The 24,860-nt window shown below is 35.8% G+C and overlaps 1 protein-coding gene across 1 annotated transcript; it reads right to left on the bottom strand.

The window, feature by feature from the left end:
* Positions 1-1,474: 1,474 nt before the first annotated feature.
* Positions 1,475-23,967, bottom strand: LOC134684310 (short-chain collagen C4-like). Its single transcript, XM_063543597.1, has 5 exons — positions 23,903-23,967; positions 22,211-22,396; positions 20,999-21,061; positions 18,952-19,188; positions 1,475-1,713 (listed from the first exon to the last, which is right to left on the bottom strand). The coding sequence occupies exons 2-5, from the start codon at positions 22,386-22,388 to the stop codon at positions 1,475-1,477; spliced, it is 717 nt and encodes a 238-aa protein (XP_063399667.1). The 5' UTR covers positions 22,389-22,396; positions 23,903-23,967.
* Positions 23,968-24,860: the final 893 nt, after the last annotated feature.

Raw genomic sequence — 24,860 nt, 5'->3', positions numbered from 1 at the left:
TATTTACCCTCAAATTCGCAAAAATCGAAATTAGTTGACCATAAATACTAACAGTTCAAATTTATATGCTGAATATGAAAACACTTGAAAGATACCAGACTATTAACATTTGTCATTCCAGTCGAGAGTATCATCTATATATCCTGAGTCAAAATAAAACCATATGTAAACGAAATATTCGGGATCGCATTAACTCTTAAAAAGTAAAATCACAAAAATACTGAACTTAGAGGAAAATCAATTCGGAAAGTCCATAATCACATGGCAAAATCAAATAACAAAACGCACCAAAAACGAAAGGATAAGAACTGTCATATTCCTGACTTGGTACAGGCATTTTCAAAAGACGCGCGTTTCGTCTACAACAGACTCATCAGTGACGATCGAATAAAAAAATGTTGAATAGGCCAATTAAAGTACGAAGTTGAAGAGCATCGAGGACCAAAAATTCCTAAAAGTTTTGCCAATACAATTGATCAACCTTTTACTGACATTGATAAGTTCTCTTTGATGCTGTTGTACCTTTGCCCTAACTGCGCACGAGAATTTGGTTCCGCTCCAAGCAGCTTAGTATCTGATTTGACAAAGGATAATTTATGCTGCTTTAATTTAATGATGTTTTAAAATACCGGTACACAGTGAAATTTGTACACATAGCAGTACAAAGACAACAAATATAACCACCATCTTTTTTGGCCCAACCAACATGTCCGAAATGAATAATAAAAAAGTACATATAAGGGTTAAATGTACGTTTGTTCTATTATCGCTTGAAAACCGCTATACTACGTAAAGATTTCTTTGTGTCGCTTCTGTCAAATTATTAACTATTGAGGATATAACGAAACATATTAAAAAAAACACGTTGTCTGTATCTATTTTTCTTTATTTTTATCACAAGATGATGGAATACCAAAGATAAACAAAATTCAATTACATAGTAACGCCTTTCGACATTTTACAAAACAAAAATAAGACATAAGAAAGAAAATAAATTCGAGAAGAAAGAAAGAATCAAAGTTACTGTTCTCGGAAGTCTTTCCATAATCTACTTTTTACTTACGACAAGTAAATTTCAATAGAAAAAAATTATTGTCAAGCTCAACTACTGTAAAAAGTAAACTAAAAATCCAAAATACCAATCTCCAAGGAAAATAAAAAATCAAAATACCGATTTCTAAGGAAGTTTCAAAACAGAAAGTCCTTTATTAAATGGCAAAATCGAACTCAACCACAGCAAACAGATCATAACACATTACGCTCAAGTCTGTATCACACATTTGTAGTTTAAGAATTTAAGAAGAACACCGATGAACGAAAAAACAGTGAAACTATAAGGCTCTTACATCTTCAATGAAGGATACTAACTTAATAGTTAATTACCGATACAAACATCTTGACAGTAAAGGTTATGAAGCCTTTAAATAAAAACATTATTGCATAGCGATTCTTTTCTTTATTTAACCCAAATCATTTACTTTGTACAAACAACGCATTTCACAGACACTCCATTTTTGTAAGGTGGACACCTCAAACTGCCACATTTGGTGCTGATACCATAAAATAAAGCTCCGTTTTCATCACTAGTTTTATTGTCCACAGGCTCTGCATCTTTATCAACACATGCATAGTCCTTGTAACTGTAATCCTTATAATCTGACATAAGATAACCGGTGTACTCGAATGTCCAGCCCTTGTAACAGGTTTTTCTCCCTAAAATTAAAAAATTGCGTTTGAATAAACCCTTTTCCTCTTCTACATCTAAGGTTATATTTAAAAAGATTTGACATAGAAACTACATTTGCTTATTTGTTTTTGTCACATTAAGTAAAATAAAAGAACTCTATTAATTTTGACTTTAATCATAAGCTATGTATATGCAAAAACGTGTATTTCTCTCTTGGTTTCTTTTTTAATTATATGTTTACTTACAGGTACTGATTTAATAAGTACATTCTCTCCCACTGTTTGTATATTGTATTAAGCGAATCTTTGTTAAGTTTAAGGAAGATGTGAACATGTTCTATCAAGCTGCAGAAAATTCTATTTGTTTCAATGATTACCTGTTGTAATTTGCTTCAACTCTTATTTTACTTTCTTGATTGATTTCCCTCTGAACGAACGTCTTTGAAATATACTATATACATTAAACAAATAATTTACCAAGCGTAAGGCTTAGAATGACGCAAATCGAAGGAAAAACATTGTAGAATTATTTGGTAAAAAGTGAAAAGATTCTTTGAATTCGGAGTTTTATACGGATATAAAATGTGCACATCGACCTTACCGTAAAAAAATAGTTGCACAATGACTTTGAATGATTATGATTCAAAACGATTTTCACCGGGCTGAAGTACGTTCACTATTCACTTTTCACTTTTCACTATTCAAAATTCATGAATAGTGAACTGTGTTTTTTTGCACTGTTCACTATTCAAGTTTGTGAATTGAATAAATTTAGTATCAACTTGTGTATGTAAAAATAAGAAAAAAAAACAGATATGGTATGCTTGCCAATGAGACAACTCTCTACTAGAGACCAAATGACACAGACATTTAAAACAGCTACTCACCGTACGGCCTTCAACAATGCACAAAGTCCCTAGCGCACAGTCAGCTATGAAAGACCCCGAAATGACAATGTAAAACAATTCAAACGAGAAAACTAACGACATTATCATTTTATCAAAAGAATGAACAAGAAACAAGTATGTATCACACCAAGAAACGGCATTCAATTGGGACAGGCTACACAGGGAATGTGGCGGAGTAAAACATGTTAGCGGATCCAAACCCTCCCCTAACCTAGGATAGTGTTATAACAGTACACCATAAGAACCAACTATAATAAAAGAACTGAATTACTGAACATCGGTCACAAGCACCTGTCTCACATCTCACATGAAAGTAAGGTTAATGTACAAAGAAATATTCATTTTGTACGATAAGTTCGTGCGTAAATAATGAATAAACAACCACACCGTAATATCTATTATATTGTAGCAGAGACTTCTTAATATCTTTTATATATATTTCTCTGATTGTAGTGATACTAATCAGTATACTCTGCTCAGACGATAAGGAATGTTATGTTACACTCGATACTGTCCTCGAATTTATAGATTGGTTACCAGTCAAAAACAAAAGTTACGCAAGTAGAATTCCTGCTGTAGCAATGCATCAGAATGCCCTAATGGTTATCGCGATGCAAACATCAGTTGTGAAAGGCTTCACTCATCAGATACATATAAGGAGAAATACATACAACAAAAACACAGAGTGAACGTGGCCGGGTACTTGTACATCCCAACAACAAAAAGACACTCAGTGCAGATCGGAGTGTGTTCTCAATTACTGACAGCTAGTTCAAAACAAATAACACCTAATAAAAAATGCATCTCAGACTAAATTATCAAGCATTGCATATCCAACGTAGTTAAGAACAGAGAGAAAAAAACATGACATTGTATCAAAGTGTAGAAAAGACCAATGGAATTTAGTTTACTATCAAAAACAATATTGATCCCAATATAAACAATATTCAAAGAATAAATGACAGGGTTGAATTCGTAACCTTTTAGAATAAGTTTATTTAAAAGATCGTTATTAGTTGATTTTTTAAGTGTAATGTCTGTATAAATGAATTGCTATAGGAATTCGCTTAGAATACGAGGTCTGTGTAATATATAGTATTAAGGTATAAACAGATAGGATATTTGTTATGTAGGATATTTGTTATGCCTGTCCCTTTTATCTAGAATTATTTATTTTTTACGTAAAATTAAACTCTCAAATCAACTTATGCATATCTAGGAGATAATGGTACAATTGTCGCACATATTGTCCCAATTATTACATATATTTCAATGGGTGTGCGGGGTCCACTTTTATTAATCAAGCATTAAAATGCCCATTCGTTTCCGGCATGGGATGTCCACATAAAAATAAAATAAAATAAACCGTTTAAACGGTACTCCATGTGTCAGGGGAGGGCAACATTAAGAGTAATCATGTCTCAAAGTGCCAATAAATTCAAAATCTCATTTTTTCCAATTTTAAAATTGTTCACATACTTATACATTTATACATAAAGACTTTAAGTAAAATATGAAAAGTCTATTAGAACTATAGGAGGTAATAAACCCAAGGACTAAAAGTTTCGTATAAAAAACTAGGGTTGTTTCCTCGATAAAATCTATTAATAGCACTAACTAATAGGATGTCTGTATTATGGAGGGCCCGAATACCCAAAACGGCCGATTTGAAGACAAAATGCGTCCCCTAGAAGGTTACGATCGAATTTTGAACCCTTGAATCCCCTAATTACAGGTATATCCTATATATCCTAAGAAAGGTAATAGAAGGGGGAACAAAACCTATATAGTGAATATAGTGCACAGATCCGATTTAAGGGGTATTGGAGGGCCCGAATACCCAAAACGGCCGATTTGAAGACAAAATGCGTCCCCTAGAAGGTTACGATCGAATTTTGAACCCTTGAATCCCCTAATTACAGGTATATCCTATATATCCTAAGAAAGGTAATAGAAGGGGGAACAAAACCTATATAGTGAATATAGTGCACAGATCCGATTTAAGGGGTATTGGAGGGCCCGAATACCCAAAACGGCCGATTTGAAGACAAAATGCGTCCCCTAGAAGGTTACGATCGAATTTTGAACCCTTGAATCCCCTAATTACAGGTATATCCTATATATCCTAAGAAAGGTAATAGAAGGGGGAACAAAACCTATATAGTGAATATAGTGCACAGATCCGATTTAAGGGGTATTGGAGGGCCCGAATACCCAAAACGGCCGATTTGAAGACAAAATGCGTCCCCTAGAAGGTTACGATCGAATTTTGAACCCTTGAATCCCCTAATTACAGGTATATCCTATATATCCTAAGAAAGGTAATAGAAGGGGGAACAAAACCTATATAGTGAATATAGTGCACAGATCCGATTTAAGGGGTATTGGAGGGCCCGAATACCCAAAACGGCCGATTTGAAGACAAAATGCGTCCCCTAGAAGGTTACGATCGAATTTTGAACCCTTGAATCCCCTAATTACAGGTATATCCTATATATCCTAAGAAAGGTAATAGAAGGGGGAACAAAACCTATATAGTGAATATAGTGCACAGATCCGATTTAAGGGGTATTGGAGGGCCCGAATACCCAAAACGGCCGATTTGAAGACAAAATGCGTCCCCTAGAAGGTTACGATCGAATTTTGAACCCTTGAATCCCCTAATTACAGGTATATCCTATATATCCTAAGAAAGGTAATAGAAGGGGGAACAAAACCTATATAGTGAATATAGTGCACAGATCCGATTTAAGGGGTATTGGAGGGCCCGAATACCCAAAACGGCCGATTTGAAGACAAAATGCGTCCCCTAGAAGGTTACGATCGAATTTTGAACCCTTGAATCCCCTAATTACAGGTATATCCTATATATCCTAAGAAAGGTAATAGAAGGGGGAACAAAACCTATATAGTGAATATAGTGCACAGATCCGATTTAAGGGGTATTGGAGGGCCCGAATACCCAAAACGGCCGATTTGAAGACAAAATGCGTCCCCTAGAAGGTTACGATCGAATTTTGAACCCTTGAATCCCCTAATTACAGGTATATCCTATATATCCTAAGAAAGGTAATAGAAGGGGGAACAAAACCTATATAGTGAATATAGTGCACAGATCCGATTTAAGGGGTATTGGAGGGCCCGAATACCCAAAACGGCCGATTTGAAGACAAAATGCGTCCCCTAGAAGGTTACGATCGAATTTTGAACCCTTGAATCCCCTAATTACAGGTATATCCTATATATCCTAAGAAAGGTAATAGAAGGGGGAACAAAACCTATATAGTGAATATAGTGCACAGATCCGATTTAAGGGGTATTGGAGGGCCCGAATACCCAAAACGGCCGATTTGAAGACAAAATGCGTCCCCTAGAAGGTTACGATCGAATTTTGAACCCTTGAATCCCCTAATTACAGGTATATCCTATATATCCTAAGAAAGGTAATAGAAGGGGGAACAAAACCTATATAGTGAATATAGTGCACAGATCCGATTTAAGGGGTATTGGAGGGCCCGAATACCCAAAACGGCCGATTTGAAGACAAAATGCGTCCCCTAGAAGGTTACGATCGAATTTTGAACCCTTGAATCCCCTAATTACAGGTATATCCTATATATCCTAAGAAAGGTAATAGAAGGGGGAACAAAACCTATATAGTGAATATAGTGCACAGATCCGATTTAAGGGGTATTGGAGGGCCCGAATACCCAAAACGGCCGATTTGAAGACAAAATGCGTCCCCTAGAAGGTTACGATCGAATTTTGAACCCTTGAATCCCCTAATTACAGGTATATCCTATATATCCTAAGAAAGGTAATAGAAGGGGGAACAAAACCTATATAGTGAATATAGTGCACAGATCCGATTTAAGGGGTATTGGAGGGCCCGAATACCCAAAACGGCCGATTTGAAGACAAAATGCGTCCCCTAGAAGGTTACGATCGAATTTTGAACCCTTGAATCCCCTAATTACAGGTATATCCTATATATCCTAAGAAAGGTAATAGAAGGGGGAACAAAACCTATATAGTGAATATAGTGCACAGATCCGATTTAAGGGGTATTGGAGGGCCCGAATACCCAAAACGGCCGATTTGAAGACAAAATGCGTCCCCTAGAAGGTTACGATCGAATTTTGAACCCTTGAATCCCCTAATTACAGGTATATCCTATATATCCTAAGAAAGGTAATAGAAGGGGGAACAAAACCTATATAGTGAATATAGTGCACAGATCCGATTTAAGGGGTATTGGAGGGCCCGAATACCCAAAACGGCCGATTTGAAGACAAAATGCGTCCCCTAGAAGGTTACGATCGAATTTTGAACCCTTGAATCCCCTAATTACAGGTATATCCTATATATCCTAAGAAAGGTAATAGAAGGGGGAACAAAACCTATATAGTGAATATAGTGCACAGATCCGATTTAAGGGGTATTGGAGGGCCCGAATACCCAAAACGGCCGATTTGAAGACAAAATGCGTCCCCTAGAAGGTTACGATCGAATTTTGAACCCTTGAATCCCCTAATTACAGGTATATCCTATATATCCTAAGAAAGGTAATAGAAGGGGGAACAAAACCTATATAGTGAATATAGTGCACAGATCCGATTTAAGGGGTATTGGAGGGCCCGAATACCCAAAACGGCCGATTTGAAGACAAAATGCGTCCCCTAGAAGGTTACGATCGAATTTTGAACCCTTGAATCCCCTAATTACAGGTATATCCTATATATCCTAAGAAAGGTAATAGAAGGGGGAACAAAACCTATATAGTGAATATAGTGCACAGATCCGATTTAAGGGGTATTGGAGGGCCCGAATACCCAAAACGGCCGATTTGAAGACAAAATGCGTCCCCTAGAAGGTTACGATCGAATTTTGAACCCTTGAATCCCCTAATTACAGGTATATCCTATATATCCTAAGAAAGGTAATAGAAGGGGGAACAAAACCTATATAGTGAATATAGTGCACAGATCCGATTTAAGGGGTATTGGAGGGCCCGAATACCCAAAACGGCCGATTTGAAGACAAAATGCGTCCCCTAGAAGGTTACGATCGAATTTTGAACCCTTGAATCCCCTAATTACAGGTATATCCTATATATCCTAAGAAAGGTAATAGAAGGGGGAACAAAACCTATATAGTGAATATAGTGCACAGATCCGATTTAAGGGGTATTGGAGGGCCCGAATACCCAAAACGGCCGATTTGAAGACAAAATGCGTCCCCTAGAAGGTTACGATCGAATTTTGAACCCTTGAATCCCCTAATTACAGGTATATCCTATATATCCTAAGAAAGGTAATAGAAGGGGGAACAAAACCTATATAGTGAATATAGTGCACAGATCCGATTTAAGGGGTATTGGAGGGCCCGAATACCCAAAACGGCCGATTTGAAGACAAAATGCGTCCCCTAGAAGGTTACGATCGAATTTTGAACCCTTGAATCCCCTAATTACAGGTATATCCTATATATCCTAAGAAAGGTAATAGAAGGGGGAACAAAACCTATATAGTGAATATAGTGCACAGATCCGATTTAAGGGGTATTGGAGGGCCCGAATACCCAAAACGGCCGATTTGAAGACAAAATGCGTCCCCTAGAAGGTTACGATCGAATTTTGAACCCTTGAATCCCCTAATTACAGGTATATCCTATATATCCTAAGAAAGGTAATAGAAGGGGGAACAAAACCTATATAGTGAATATAGTGCACAGATCCGATTTAAGGGGTATTGGAGGGCCCGAATACCCAAAACGGCCGATTTGAAGACAAAATGCGTCCCCTAGAAGGTTACGATCGAATTTTGAACCCTTGAATCCCCTAATTACAGGTATATCCTATATATCCTAAGAAAGGTAATAGAAGGGGGAACAAAACCTATATAGTGAATATAGTGCACAGATCCGATTTAAGGGGTATTGGAGGGCCCGAATACCCAAAACGGCCGATTTGAAGACAAAATGCGTCCCCTAGAAGGTTACGATCGAATTTTGAACCCTTGAATCCCCTAATTACAGGTATATCCTATATATCCTAAGAAAGGTAATAGAAGGGGGAACAAAACCTATATAGTGAATATAGTGCACAGATCCGATTTAAGGGGTATTGGAGGGCCCGAATACCCAAAACGGCCGATTTGAAGACAAAATGCGTCCCCTAGAAGGTTACGATCGAATTTTGAACCCTTGAATCCCCTAATTACAGGTATATCCTATATATCCTAAGAAAGGTAATAGAAGGGGGAACAAAACCTATATAGTGAATATAGTGCACAGATCCGATTTAAGGGGTATTGGAGGGCCCGAATACCCAAAACGGCCGATTTGAAGACAAAATGCGTCCCCTAGAAGGTTACGATCGAATTTTGAACCCTTGAATCCCCTAATTACAGGTATATCCTATATATCCTAAGAAAGGTAATAGAAGGGGGAACAAAACCTATATAGTGAATATAGTGCACAGATCCGATTTAAGGGGTATTGGAGGGCCCGAATACCCAAAACGGCCGATTTGAAGACAAAATGCGTCCCCTAGAAGGTTACGATCGAATTTTGAACCCTTGAATCCCCTAATTACAGGTATATCCTATATATCCTAAGAAAGGTAATAGAAGGGGGAACAAAACCTATATAGTGAATATAGTGCACAGATCCGATTTAAGGGGTATTGGAGGGCCCGAATACCCAAAACGGCCGATTTGAAGACAAAATGCGTCCCCTAGAAGGTTACGATCGAATTTTGAACCCTTGAATCCCCTAATTACAGGTATATCCTATATATCCTAAGAAAGGTAATAGAAGGGGGAACAAAACCTATATAGTGAATATAGTGCACAGATCCGATTTAAGGGGTATTGGAGGGCCCGAATACCCAAAACGGCCGATTTGAAGACAAAATGCGTCCCCTAGAAGGTTACGATCGAATTTTGAACCCTTGAATCCCCTAATTACAGGTATATCCTATATATCCTAAGAAAGGTAATAGAAGGGGGAACAAAACCTATATAGTGAATATAGTGCACAGATCCGATTTAAGGGGTATTGGAGGGCCCGAATACCCAAAACGGCCGATTTGAAGACAAAATGCGTCCCCTAGAAGGTTACGATCGAATTTTGAACCCTTGAATCCCCTAATTACAGGTATATCCTATATATCCTAAGAAAGGTAATAGAAGGGGGAACAAAACCTATATAGTGAATATAGTGCACAGATCCGATTTAAGGGGTATTGGAGGGCCCGAATACCCAAAACGGCCGATTTGAAGACAAAATGCGTCCCCTAGAAGGTTACGATCGAATTTTGAACCCTTGAATCCCCTAATTACAGGTATATCCTATATATCCTAAGAAAGGTAATAGAAGGGGGAACAAAACCTATATAGTGAATATAGTGCACAGATCCGATTTAAGGGGTATTGGAGGGCCCGAATACCCAAAACGGCCGATTTGAAGACAAAATGCGTCCCCTAGAAGGTTACGATCGAATTTTGAACCCTTGAATCCCCTAATTACAGGTATATCCTATATATCCTAAGAAAGGTAATAGAAGGGGGAACAAAACCTATATAGTGAATATAGTGCACAGATCCGATTTAAGGGGTATTGGAGGGCCCGAATACCCAAAACGGCCGATTTGAAGACAAAATGCGTCCCCTAGAAGGTTACGATCGAATTTTGAACCCTTGAATCCCCTAATTACAGGTATATCCTATATATCCTAAGAAAGGTAATAGAAGGGGGAACAAAACCTATATAGTGAATATAGTGCACAGACAGATCCGATTTAAGGGGTATTGGAGGGCCCGAATACCCAAAACGGCCGATTTGAAGACAAAATGCGTCCCCTAGAAGGTTACGATCGAATTTTGAACCCTTGAATCCCCTAATTACAGGTATATCCTATATATCCTAAGAAAGGTAATAGAAGGGGGAACAAAACCTATATAGTGAATATAGTGCACAGATCCGATTTAAGGGGTATTGGAGGGCCCGAATACCCAAAACGGCCGATTTGAAGACAAAATGCGTCCCCTAGAAGGTTACGATCGAATTTTGAACCCTTGAATCCCCTAATTACAGGTATATCCTATATATCCTAAGAAAGGTAATAGAAGGGGGAACAAAACCTATATAGTGAATATAGTGCACAGATCCGATTTAAGGGGTATTGGAGGGCCCGAATACCCAAAACGGCCGATTTGAAGACAAAATGCGTCCCCTAGAAGGTTACGATCGAATTTTGAACCCTTGAATCCCCTAATTACAGGTATATCCTATATATCCTAAGAAAGGTAATAGAAGGGGGAACAAAACCTATATAGTGAATATAGTGCACAGATCCGATTTAAGGGGTATTGGAGGGCCCGAATACCCAAAACGGCCGATTTGAAGACAAAATGCGTCCCCTAGAAGGTTACGATCGAATTTTGAACCCTTGAATCCCCTAATTACAGGTATATCCTATATATCCTAAGAAAGGTAATAGAAGGGGGAACAAAACCTATATAGTGAATATAGTGCACAGATCCGATTTAAGGGGTATTGGAGGGCCCGAATACCCAAAACGGCCGATTTGAAGACAAAATGCGTCCCCTAGAAGGTTACGATCGAATTTTGAACCCTTGAATCCCCTAATTACAGGTATATCCTATATATCCTAAGAAAGGTAATAGAAGGGGGAACAAAACCTATATAGTGAATATAGTGCACAGATCCGATTTAAGGGGTATTGGAGGGCCCGAATACCCAAAACGGCCGATTTGAAGACAAAATGCGTCCCCTAGAAGGTTACGATCGAATTTTGAACCCTTGAATCCCCTAATTACAGGTATATCCTATATATCCTAAGAAAGGTAATAGAAGGGGGAACAAAACCTATATAGTGAATATAGTGCACAGATCCGATTTAAGGGGTATTGGAGGGCCCGAATACCCAAAACGGCCGATTTGAAGACAAAATGCGTCCCCTAGAAGGTTACGATCGAATTTTGAACCCTTGAATCCCCTAATTACAGGTATATCCTATATATCCTAAGAAAGGTAATAGAAGGGGGAACAAAACCTATATAGTGAATATAGTGCACAGATCCGATTTAAGGGGTATTGGAGGGCCCGAATACCCAAAACGGCCGATTTGAAGACAAAATGCGTCCCCTAGAAGGTTACGATCGAATTTTGAACCCTTGAATCCCCTAATTACAGGTATATCCTATATATCCTAAGAAAGGTAATAGAAGGGGGAACAAAACCTATATAGTGAATATAGTGCACAGACAGATCCGATTTAAGGGGTATTGGAGGGCCCGAATACCCAAAACGGCCGATTTGAAGACAAAATGCGTCCCCTAGAAGGTTACGATCGAATTTTGAACCCTTGAATCCCCTAATTACAGGTATATCCTATATATCCTAAGAAAGGTAATAGAAGGGGGAACAAAACCTATATAGTGAATATAGTGCACAGATCCGATTTAAGGGGTATTGGAGGGCCCGAATACCCAAAACGGCCGATTTGAAGACAAAATGCGTCCCCTAGAAGGTTACGATCGAATTTTGAACCCTTGAATCCCCTAATTACAGGTATATCCTATATATCCTAAGAAAGGTAATAGAAGGGGGAACAAAACCTATATAGTGAATATAGTGCACAGATCCGATTTAAGGGGTATTGGAGGGCCCGAATACCCAAAACGGCCGATTTGAAGACAAAATGCGTCCCCTAGAAGGTTACGATCGAATTTTGAACCCTTGAATCCCCTAATTACAGGTATATCCTATATATCCTAAGAAAGGTAATAGAAGGGGGAACAAAACCTATATAGTGAATATAGTGCACAGATCCGATTTAAGGGGTATTGGAGGGCCCGAATACCCAAAACGGCCGATTTGAAGACAAAATGCGTCCCCTAGAAGGTTACGATCGAATTTTGAACCCTTGAATCCCCTAATTACAGGTATATCCTATATATCCTAAGAAAGGTAATAGAAGGGGGAACAAAACCTATATAGTGAATATAGTGCACAGATCCGATTTAAGGGGTATTGGAGGGCCCGAATACCCAAAACGGCCGATTTGAAGACAAAATGCGTCCCCTAGAAGGTTACGATCGAATTTTGAACCCTTGAATCCCCTAATTACAGGTATATCCTATATATCCTAAGAAAGGTAATAGAAGGGGGAACAAAACCTATATAGTGAATATAGTGCACAGATCCGATTTAAGGGGTATTGGAGGGCCCGAATACCCAAAACGGCCGATTTGAAGACAAAATGCGTCCCCTAGAAGGTTACGATCGAATTGTGAACCCTTGAATCCCCTAATTACAGGTATATCCTATATATCCTAAGAAAGGTAATAGAAGGGGGAACAAAACCTATATAGTGAATATAGTGCACAGATCCGATTTAAGGGGTATTGGAGGGCCCGAATACCCAAAACGGCCGATTTGAAGACAAAATGCGTCCCCTAGAAGGTTACGATCGAATTGTGAACCCTTGAATCCCCTAATTACAGGTATATCCTATATATCCTAAGAAAGGTAATAGAAGGGGGAACAAAACCTATATAGTGAATATAGTGCACAGATCCGATTTAAGGGGTATTGGAGGGCCCGAATACCCAAAACGGCCGATTTGAAGACAAAATGCGTCCCCTAGAAGGTTACGATCGAATTGTGAACCCTTGAATCCCCTAATTACAGGTATATCCTATATATCCTAAGAAAGGTAATAGAAGGGGGAACAAAACCTATATAGTGAATATAGTGCACAGATCCGATTTAAGGGGTATTTTATTAGCTTTCCTATGGTGTATAGGATATACCTGTAATTAGGGTATTCAAGGGTCCAAAATTCGATCGTAGCGTTCTTGGGGAAGCTTTTTATCTTCAAATCCGTCGTTTTTGACATTCGGGCGCTCCTTATACCTTAAACCGAATCTGTGCACTATATTTACTATATAGCTTTTGTTTCTCATTTTATTAGCTTTCCTATGGTGTATAGGATATACCTGTAATTAGGGGATTCAAGGGTCAAAAATTCGACCGTAGTGTTCTTTGGGAAGCTGTTTTTCTTCAAATCGACCGTTTTTGACATACCGGTGCTCCTTTCCCCTTAAACCGCATCTGTGCACTATATTTACTATATAGCTTTTGTTTCTCATTTTATTAGCTTTCCTATGGTGTATATGATATACCTGTAATTACGGGATTCAAGGGTCCAAAATTCGATCGTAGCGTCCTTGGGGAAGCTTTTTTTTCTTCAAATCGGCAATTTTTGACATTCGGGCGCTCCTTATCCCTTAAACCGCGTCTGTGCACTATATTTACTATATAGCTTTTGTTTCTCATTTTATTAGCTTTCCTATGGTGTATATGATATACCTGTAATTAGGGGATTCAAGGGTCCAAAATTCGATCGTAGCGTCCTTGGGGAAGCTTTTTTTTCTTCAAATCGGCCATTTTTGACATTCGGACGCTCCTTTTCCCTTAAACCATATATGTGCACTATATTCACTATAAAGCTTTTGTTCCTCATTTTATTAGCTTTCCTATGGTGTATATGTAAACCTGTAATTAGGGGGTTCAAGGGTCCAAAATTAGATCGTAGCGTCCTTTGGGAACCTTTTTTTTTCTTCAAATCGGCCGTTTTTGACATTCGGGCGCTACTTTTCCCTTAAACCGCAAGTGTGCACTATATTCACTACAAAGTTTTTGTTCCTCATTTTATTAGCTTTCCTATGGTGTATATGATATACCTGTAATTAGGGGATTCAAGGGTCCAAAATTCGATCGTAGCGTCCTTGGGAAGTTTTTTTTTTTAAAGCGGCCGTTTTTGACATTCGGGCGCTCCTTATCCCTTAACCCGTATCTGTGCACTATATTCACTATATAGCTTTTGTTTCTCATTTCATTAGCTTTCCACTGGTTTAAAGGATATACCTGTAATTAGGGTATTCAAGGGTCCAAAATTCGATCTTAGCGTTCTTGGGGAAGCTTTTTTTTCTTCAAATCGGCCGTTTTTTACATACGGGTGCTCCTTCCCCCTTAAACCGCATCTGTGCACTATATTTACTATATAGCTTTTGTTCCTCATTTTATTAGCTTTCATATGGTGTATATGATATACCTGTAATTAGGGGATTCAAGGGTCCAAAATTAGATCGTAGCGTTCTTTGCAGAACGGATGTCGAAGCGTTTTTTTCTTTAAATCGGCCGTTTTTGACATTCGGGCGCTCCTTATCCCTTAAACCGCATCTGTGCACTATATTCACTATAAAGCTTATGTTCCTTATTTTATTAGCTTTCCTATGGTGTATAGGATATACCTGTAATTAGGGGATTCAAGGGTCCATAATTAGATCGTAGCGTCCTTTGGGAACCTTTTTTTTTCTTCAAATCGGCCGTTTTTGACATTCGGGAGCTCCTTTTTCCCTGAAACCGCATCTTTGCACTATATATCTTTTTTTTCTCTTTTTATTAGCTTTCCTATGGTGTTTAGGATACACCTGCAATTATTCGGTATTTTAACGCTCCATAACACAGATCTCCTATTTTTTAGTGCTATTATTTGATTTTTTAGAAAAACACCCCTAGCTAGTATCTTATACGAAACTTTTGTTACCTGATGTACTATTTTTTATAGTTTTCATATTTTTCTATGGTTATTTTATGCTTAAATATGTAAAACTGTGACTATATCATATTGGAAAATAAGATTCAGAAAAGAATTATTGGCACTTTGAGACATAATAATTATTTTGCCCTCCCCTATCACAAGGTGTACCGTTCAGCCGCTGAATTTCATTTAGTGTGAACATCCTGAAATTGTAATGCTGGCGGAAACGAACGCTGACTTTAATGCTTTATGAATAAAAGTTAAACGCCAATCCCTCGATATATGTAACAACTTAAGTGCGACAATTGTACCGTAAGCTTGTAGATATGCAGAAAATGTATTATAAAATTGGGAATGGAAATGGGGAATGTGTCAAAGAGACAACAACCCGACCGTAGAGCAGACAGCAGCCGAAGGCCACCAATGGGTCTTCAATGCAGCGTGAATCTCCCGATCCCGGAGAAGTCTTTCAGCTGGCATCTAAACAAATATATATATACTAGTTCTGTGATAATGGACGTCATACTAAACTCCAAATTATACACAAGAAACTAAAATTAAAAACCATGCAAGACAAAAAAATGCCAGAGGCTCCTGACTTGGGACAGGCGCAAAAAATGCAACGAGGTTAAACATGTTTTTTGATATCACAACCCTTCCCCTATACCTCTAGCCAATGTAGAAAACACACACACACACACAACAATATACACAGTAAAACTCAGATAAGTCCAAGTCGATGTCAGAATAGGTAACAAAAGAAACTAAACAAAATGACAATAATATTTAAATTAACATAGAATTACTAGCAGTTACTGACATGCCAGCTGAAGACCTCTATTAAACTGATTGAAAGATTATGTTTTCATCATATGAATATCAAGCACAATCCTTCTGGTTATGGGTTAATTATTATATCATAATAGAATATACGAGAAGAACATAACCCGTGTCATGTCAACAACTGTTTTAAGAATAATTGTGTTTAATTCCGATGCAAAGACCCCATAAGTGAATTAATATTTAAGAAAAATATGCAATCTTTGAAGACCTGACATGAACAGTATCGTAACTAATAACCCTTCCTAATAAGTCTGTTTAAAGGTGTTGTTAGCATTTGAGGTGAATACTGACATGTTTGTGCTTTGTAAAGAATATTACCATAAAATATATGCACCTTTGACCGAAGTGGATTTTAGATACAATTGATAATGATCAGGTGCATTTTTTACGTCAAAAATAAAAAAAAAGTTAGATATCCTGTCACTGCATATCTCATTACTTTCATAATGTTAGCCCTCAAAATGTTAAGCTGATAGAATTTGAATTCATGAATCGAATTCTAAAAAAATATTACAAAACAGACCAACTTATCGATCCTTTGAATAGACTTATTTTAAAAAGTTACCAATTCAGATTAAGTCTCAGATCTGTACTTATTGTCTTTTTGTTTTTGGGATGTACAAGTATACCCGACCACGTTCAATCTATGTTTTTTTATTATATGTATTTCACTTTGTATTCATCCGATGAGTTAAGCCTTTCGTAACCGATTTTATAGTTTGTTCTTATGTTGTACTGTTTCGCCATTGTCCCATGTTTGGGGAGGGTTGGGATCCCGCTAACATGTTTTACTCTGCCACATTCTGGATGTATGTGTCTGTCCCAAGTCAGGAGCCTGTAATTCAGTGGTTGTCGTTTTTTTTTATGTGTTACAAACCGAATTATTTTACTTCATTTGTTTGGTACATTAATTAGGCGGCCAGTATTCGTCGACTATAGCTATATATGCAGTGTCAGCTTTGCTTATAGTTGAAGGCCGTACAATGACCTATAGTTGTTAATTTTTGTGTAATTTAGTCTTTTGCGGAGATTTGTCTCATTAGCAATCATACCACATCATCTTTTATACCAGAAAATATTAAATAAACTCATCATAGATAGCAGGAATAAATTTTAAAGTTATTCAATTTCACAAACTTGAATAGTGAATAGTGCAAAAAAACACAGTTTACTATTCATGAATTTTGAATAGTGAAAAGTGAAAAGTGAATAGTGAACGTACTTCAGCCCGGTACGATTTTCAAGGTATTGTAGTAAGCTTGTTAGAATGAGTTCCTTTATTAATGAATGACCATTGACAAAACTGAAGTGATTAATTGGAAAGCCATAAATTACTTGTCATATATATATGTTGTGTACAAGATGTAAGTTTGTACAAATTATAATTTGTACAGGGTTTTCGTACAAGTTATGTTTTTTTTTACACCTACCTTATTGCAAGAGGTGATACAGGTTTATTAATAAAATGTACCAGTGTGATGTTTTAAATTAAAACAAAATATACTTCATCCTAACATTTAGTGATATTCTGCTTGTCTTATAACGACAAATGAGGATTCAAGAATGGTTTAAATTCTAATTTTATTATTTTCCATATACCATATTCATATCCATAGAAAATCTTTGTGTGGACTTAAAATGTTTTTGTATCAATGCTCAGTATTAGACTGTATCATGGAGTTGTGAAAATATGACAGAAATATGCGAAGCAAAGGATTGTGTGCTTCCATCAGCCATTTTTGTTCAGCAGGTCATAAAACACTGATAACTTGTACAAAAAATCTGTACAAATTATAATTTGTACAACATTACAACTTGTACACAACATATATAAGATAGAAGATAGCAGATGAATAGTTGAACCAATGAAATTTTGTGAACTGTTGAGTTATTTTTTTTTAAGAAGGAGACATAATTAAGGTGCAGATAAAACAAGTCTACGCCAAGCCACAATAAAAAATAATAAATTGTTCCGTGCAAAAGGGAAGTAATAGATGCATGAACACATGTTGTGATTAAGATTCTTTGAAATTTTTAATAACATCCATCAACCTGTTTCTTTTTTTTACACAAACTAAAGTCAGGTCGATGAACAAGCGGATGAATGGACTATTCACTCACTAGTTTAATACATAGACTTCGAGGGTAGTATGAGGTACAACAACTATCAATCTGGAAAGAGGATAAATTATGAAACCAAGGAGGCAATTACATTCATAAGTCAAAGCAAAATAAACAAACTCTTGGCCACTACAGAAAAGATAGCACAAACAACAATTACTTAACAAATTAAAATATCAAACATTTTCAACTCCTCATAGACCGTGTTTAATCCGATTGCCTTGGAATCAGATACTAAATGGACAATTGTTGTATTACTCATTTCCAGTAAACATTCACAAATATGTCGAATTCAATAATGTCACAACCGATGTAAAGAGAACGGATTAGTGACTGAGACGTTAAGACAATATCAATGAACATTTGAGACACAGGTGTACTATAACGGTAAACCAAGTAATACGTACATGAGTCTGATTTTAACTGAAATGGTTGGAGCCATTTTTTTAAGTTGCTAACTAGCAAGCATCAATTATCTGTGGAAAAACTTGTTTTCAGTGTAGGTACAGAATCTTTTCTTATCATATCAAACGGAAGATAAATTCACATGCAGGTCCTTCTGACATGTTTTTGCATTTAAATGAAAATTCGAAATGCGAAATTTAAAATGATCATTTGTCTATCTGATTCTCAACCGATTCTGACTGTCAATTTCTAGACACAAATTAAGTCGAAGACATGACAAAATGTGATTATACATGTACATGTAAAGACACCATCATAACTAATATTTCATAAAAAAATAAATGATATTTGTACCTGGTATCATGAGAACAGTGGATCTTTTTCTTTGGAAGCAAACAGCACACGGCACCTCTTTTTGAGTCATATCACCTTTCATTCCCGATGGTCTGAAGGATGATGCAATCTGATATTCGGCACCAAATAACTGGTCATTATCTCCTTTGATTGGTTCTCCATTTTCTGGGTCGTTTGGTAGGCATAAATAGTTTACACCTCCTCCTTTGTTTGTAAAATAGTTACCACCAACTTGCCCTGATTTTCAGAAAGAAAAAAAAAATATATATTTGACGTGGGTTTTCTAAACGTTGTCAATCAATCAATCAATCAAATAAAGTAACGTTAAATAAAGTTATACACTTATACAGATTCGTGCTATTGACAACAAACGGTTATTATGAATTATTCTCTACGATTTATGAAAACCTTATAAAACTTTATTTCATTTCAGTTGAACGAAATAAAAGGAAAATTGCTTTCAACGCACCCTCGTCTGTTTTTCAAATTCAACCAGGAACTGACTACAAAACAGTAAAGAAAAGTTCTACAGTCTCCCCTGAAAAGTTAAGAATACATTCGGACAGAAGCTATTCTTTCACCGTATAATTATACAACCTATCATAAGTTCCGTTTGAACTAGCTGCTGTTATAAACAATGAATCAATAACAGGATCAATATCTGTATCCATTTTTCATCAGGTAATAATTGTTGAGACAAAAATAATAAAATAAATCTTCAATTTTATTTTTTTTATATAAAGAAACTTCTACTTTAATTCGTTGATATCAATTGTCGTGGTTTGAACAGAAATTACATATTCGTGGGTTTAAGTTTTCTGAAGAAAAAAGAAATCGATAAAAGATTTGAAGCCATCAGAAACGAAGATTATTTATAATATAAACCACATGTTGTTTTATGTTGATTAGAGGACAGTCCAGAATACGGTGTCCATTTTCACCTACTTGGCCACATTCTAAATATTTGAAATAAAATCCTTGCTTTTGAAAATGAGCCGATTCATCTATGCACAATAACTGTCTCGATTTAACATAATTTGCAAAAAGACATTGGAATTGTTGTATAAATAAAAGCAACAGTAGTTTACCGCTGTTCAAAACTCATAAATCCATGGACAAAAAATAAAATCGGGATAACAAACTAAAACTGAGGGAAAACGCATTAAATATAAGAGGGAAACAACGACACAACATTAAAATGTAACACACGCATAAACGGACTAAGCATTAGACACAATCCTAAACGTGTAATCAGAAGAGATGACACTTATTAACCCGAGATCAACAGATTTTAAAAAGACCATCAATGGTGTTAATTGGACCACACGCATGTCACTTAAAGACAAAAAAATCATAAAGAAATGCTTTTAAGTTCGTTGATTATGTCACCCACGAAAACCACGAAAATTGGTTCCGTACGAATTAAAGTACACATTATTTTATTACAAAATTATCCCATTGATCATTTATAGTGACAATTTTATTCTAAAACTGAAACTCATAGTTTTGCCATATACAGATTGAAGCCAGAACCCTTGTTATAAAGTTGACTGTTAACAATTTCACCATCCTCTATCAACTTGAGTTTTTCTTTTTTGCTTTCAAAAGGGATTTTTTTAACGTTCCAAATTTTGTGGGTGTATCGCGTCTGTAGAAAATTCGGTCCTTCTCAAAGTCTTGTATTTAGCATGTAAATGCGTTATCTACATTAGTTAGTAGAATGAAAAACAATTTTGTGTGAATAGTGTTATATTTTTTCTATCCCACCGTATTGACAAAAAAAAAACAATTGAAAAAAGGTATTGCTCAAAAGAAGTTATCGGTTATCAAATTTAATACACCATTCGTATTATGATTTTTGTTCTTTAAATTACATTGTGGCACCAGAATAACAACGACCATTTTCTTTGTCGTTTGTCCGTTTAAATTTAAACCATATCAGAATCAAGTATTTAAAAATAGTCTTTTATCTCCTTTACTTAAACATATAGCAAGAAGTAAACAGTGTACAACTAATTGTTGTTTTCGAACAGACATTTTCAATTACCTGTGTATACAATGTCTACTTGTTTGGTACATTCTTTCTTTCCCCAACGTACATATGTCACACCTAAAGGACAACACAATGTTATTTGTTTTGGTATGTTTAACTTCAAATTAAAATACATGTAAACATTTCAAATTATTGATTCGTTATGTACCTATTGTAAAGCAACATATCTACCCTTATTCAACATGCCCTCATTTTCAGTTTGTCGTCCAAATATCCTCATTCACTAATTTTGCAGAGGCAATCTATTAAACATATGTTAAAACTTTGTCAAGTTGACATTGGTTTTCTAAAATTTGAAACAACTAACACAGATATCCAGCAGCAGAACTGTGTAATAAAAGCATGATGGAATTCTGTACGAATGTATTTTTTTATTTGTCAACTTTCAATTTTTTAGAAGTAGCATACCCGCAATTCAATCGCGCCGACTTTCTACTTTGGGATTTTTATATTTATGTTGTATACCTTAATATTTTTTTTATCGTTCATGTCTAATTTATTTCATCTTTTCTCTTTTCTTGCTTCCGAAAAATTAAGTTCAAACTATCTAAAAAGTAAATCCACAAAAATACTGAATTCCTAATCAAATGTTTAAAGCAAAATCCCAAACACATCAAACGAATGGATAACTACTGTCTTAGTACAAGTATTTTATAATGTAGAAAATGGTAGATTGAACCTGGTTTTATAACGCTTAACCTCTAACATGTATGACAGTCACATAAAATACCAGGAAAATGAAAATTGATAGTGTCTGATACATTTGTCAATATATTTTTAAAGGAATACCGTTTCAAAAAAGCTACATCTTACTTACAGAATATTTTTGATTTTGACCATGTGTCTCGAATTTAAAACAAACCCAAGTTTTTCGTTTACACGTCTCAATAATTGTGTCATTTTCATTACATGCAATTATGCAATTTTTTCATTTTCAATCAATATATTGCCCTGCTGTGTAAGTGTTCGTAGTCGTTTCTATCTTGTGTGTATACACTGATCTTTCACTGTTGAATGCATTTGTCGATTATTTACAATTGGCCTAAGTGTTCTCGGTCTTTTTTCGAGTTTTACTTTTAACATCTTTTTGTTCTTACTAATGTTCTGCTTTACAACGAGTTAGACGTCAGAAAACAGTATAAATAGATACTTTTGACTGTTGAATTAATGATTCCCTTTAATTTTTGAAAAGTTAAATGTTTATACCTGAGGCTCCCTGTTTTCCTGTTGAAAGTCCTTGCTCTTTTCTAGAGGTATGGAGGTAATGTTTCATCATATCTATCAAAGACTGGTCAGATGCCGATAAGTCATAATCTTTGCAATCATGACATTGGACAAGCACAAAGCTGGTTGTTATAACAACTGCTAAATTTGACAAAAGCATGTTTGCTTCTACAATACATAGAAACAAGATGCATTATAGAAAAAATAAACATATTTAACAATAGAGAAAAGAGTTTTACGTCTTGACAGCTGATAAGGGGAACATTTTTACCTAGATTGGGTTTTATATTCATTTCGGAATACTTTTGAACTATTTATGATTGGATATTTTGCCAATACAACATCGATTTCCTTTTTCCTTTTAAATTAATAAACTTTAACATTAGCTGTTTACAACAGAGCCTTGTGATTCGAGTGTCCCTCATGCGTGTTATGTAGACGAAACGTGCATGCGGTGTAAAAATTATAACCTTATGTCTATGCTTTAAAAACTTTTAAAAACATTTTTATAAGTCTAGAATATTTTAGTCGTTATACCCTTTGGTCTAATGAGGCCGGCATGTTCTTACTTAATACATGAACAGTCATTTAGTGAACGGTTAATAGAAACAAATACAATATGTGAGGAAATATTCAAGAAGAAAAACATAGTCAAATTCCTATAAGACAAAAATTGTTTACTAATATATAAAAAAGAAGATGTGGTATGATTGTCAATGAAACCACTGTCCACAAGAGACCAAAATGACACAGACATTTAAAAACTATAGGTCATCGTACAGCCTGCAAAGCCCATACCGCATAGTCAGCTATAGAAGGCCCCGAAATGACAATGTAAAACAATTCAAACGAGAAAACTAACTTCCTTATTTATATGTAATAAAAATGAACGAAAAACAAATATGTAACACATAAACAAACGACAACCACTGGATTACAGGTTCCAGTCTTTGGACAGGCACATACATAAATAATGTGGCGGGCGGAGTTAATTATGTAAGAGGGATCTCAACCCTCCCCTGACCTGGGACAGTGGTATAGCAGTACAACATAAGAACGAACTATAAAAATCAGTAGAAAAAGGCTGAACTCATCAGATGGACAAAATTCCAAGTGAACGTGGCAGGGTACTTGTACATCCCGACAACAAAAAGACCCTATGAATAGATCTTATAGTATTCGCAGTTATTTGGCAGCTAGATCATAGCCACTCACAACTAATAAAAAAAATCATGCATCTAAGACTAAACTATCAACACATCCAACATCCATTGGATTTAGTGTTAGGACTTCATAAACAATCAGAGAAAAACATGACCTTGCGCAATGCCAGTTACAGGTATCGACAGATTGTAGATCAATGAATGTGTAATTGTATATAACATACTAGTAATATAAAGTTTGCTTTTAATTAACTGATAACAAAATCAATATCTATACCAATTAAAACAATATTCAATGATCTTATTACAGTGTTGAATTGGTAACATTTTAGAATAAGTTTATTTAAAGGAGCAATAAGTTTACAAGGATCATTTCTAAATTTCAGGGCACGGTTAACAACATTTCCGTAAAAATGAGTATGTGCTATCCCATTTAAAATAAGTTTTCTACAGGTACAACCAAACTATTTTCATAATAAATTGCGTAAAACAAAAAAAGACCAAGACATACCTTTAATCTGCTTGTTTTGTCACAACTACAAGTCTGTGTCCATGGACCTTTTATTGCCTTTTTCATTTTTAGCCCAGGTATATATGTACATATGTTGTCAAAAGTAAATACAAAGATCGCATGTATGATTTATTGATTTAATATCTGTTTACATGTACATGTATCCCGGTTACACAATGCGTTTGACTTTTGCTGATTCCTTCTCATGTTCATATAGACATATCAGAAACAATACTTAATAGTTCGTTAATACCCGTTGCACAGTAAGAATGATAATGTGTCTTCTCTAAACTTCTATATATTAATTGATAAATATGACTGGAAAAATGTTAAGATGGTTTAGATCAGCCTACTGTTCCTTCACGGCAAACTGTATGACTACTCCGTAGAGGAAAACATGCAATCGCAAAAATGATCAAAAAATTATTGGTTTTGCCGAAATCGTCAATCGATTTCTTAATGAAGTAATTCCGGATTTTCTTTTCCATTTTACCAATTATCTGGAAAACTATAATTGTTTTTTTTTGTGTTTTTTTTCTGGATTCGAGCGATACTGGTGAGTCTTTTGTAGACGAAGCGCGCGTCACTGATGAGTCTTTTGTAGACGAAACGCGCGTCTGGCGTATTTATAAAATTTAGTCGTGTTATTTATGACGAGTATATTTATAGACAGACAATTTAAATTACAAACAGGATTAATAAGACACGATCAGTAGGACAAGATCTACAAATAAATTAATGCTTATATGAATGTTTGTCAACTCATTATAGAAGTCTTGCCATTACATTACATTTCTAACCATTTTGTTTGCGTTTCACTTATCATCAAGAAAACTTATACAGATAAAAAGAAATCAAAAGTTCAAATAGCATAAATGGTCAGCTAGACAACTTAAAAATGCCTCAAAATAGTATCATTTCTCTCCTTCATGAGTTATAACCAATCAAATACGACTTA

The sequence above is a fragment of the Mytilus trossulus genome, chromosome 9 (assembly GCF_036588685.1).
Source record: "Mytilus trossulus isolate FHL-02 chromosome 9, PNRI_Mtr1.1.1.hap1, whole genome shotgun sequence".
NCBI lineage: Eukaryota > Metazoa > Mollusca > Bivalvia > Mytilida > Mytilidae > Mytilus > Mytilus trossulus.
The sequence above is the reverse complement of the archived record's forward strand: the minus strand, read 5'-3'. Positions and strand labels throughout refer to the sequence as shown.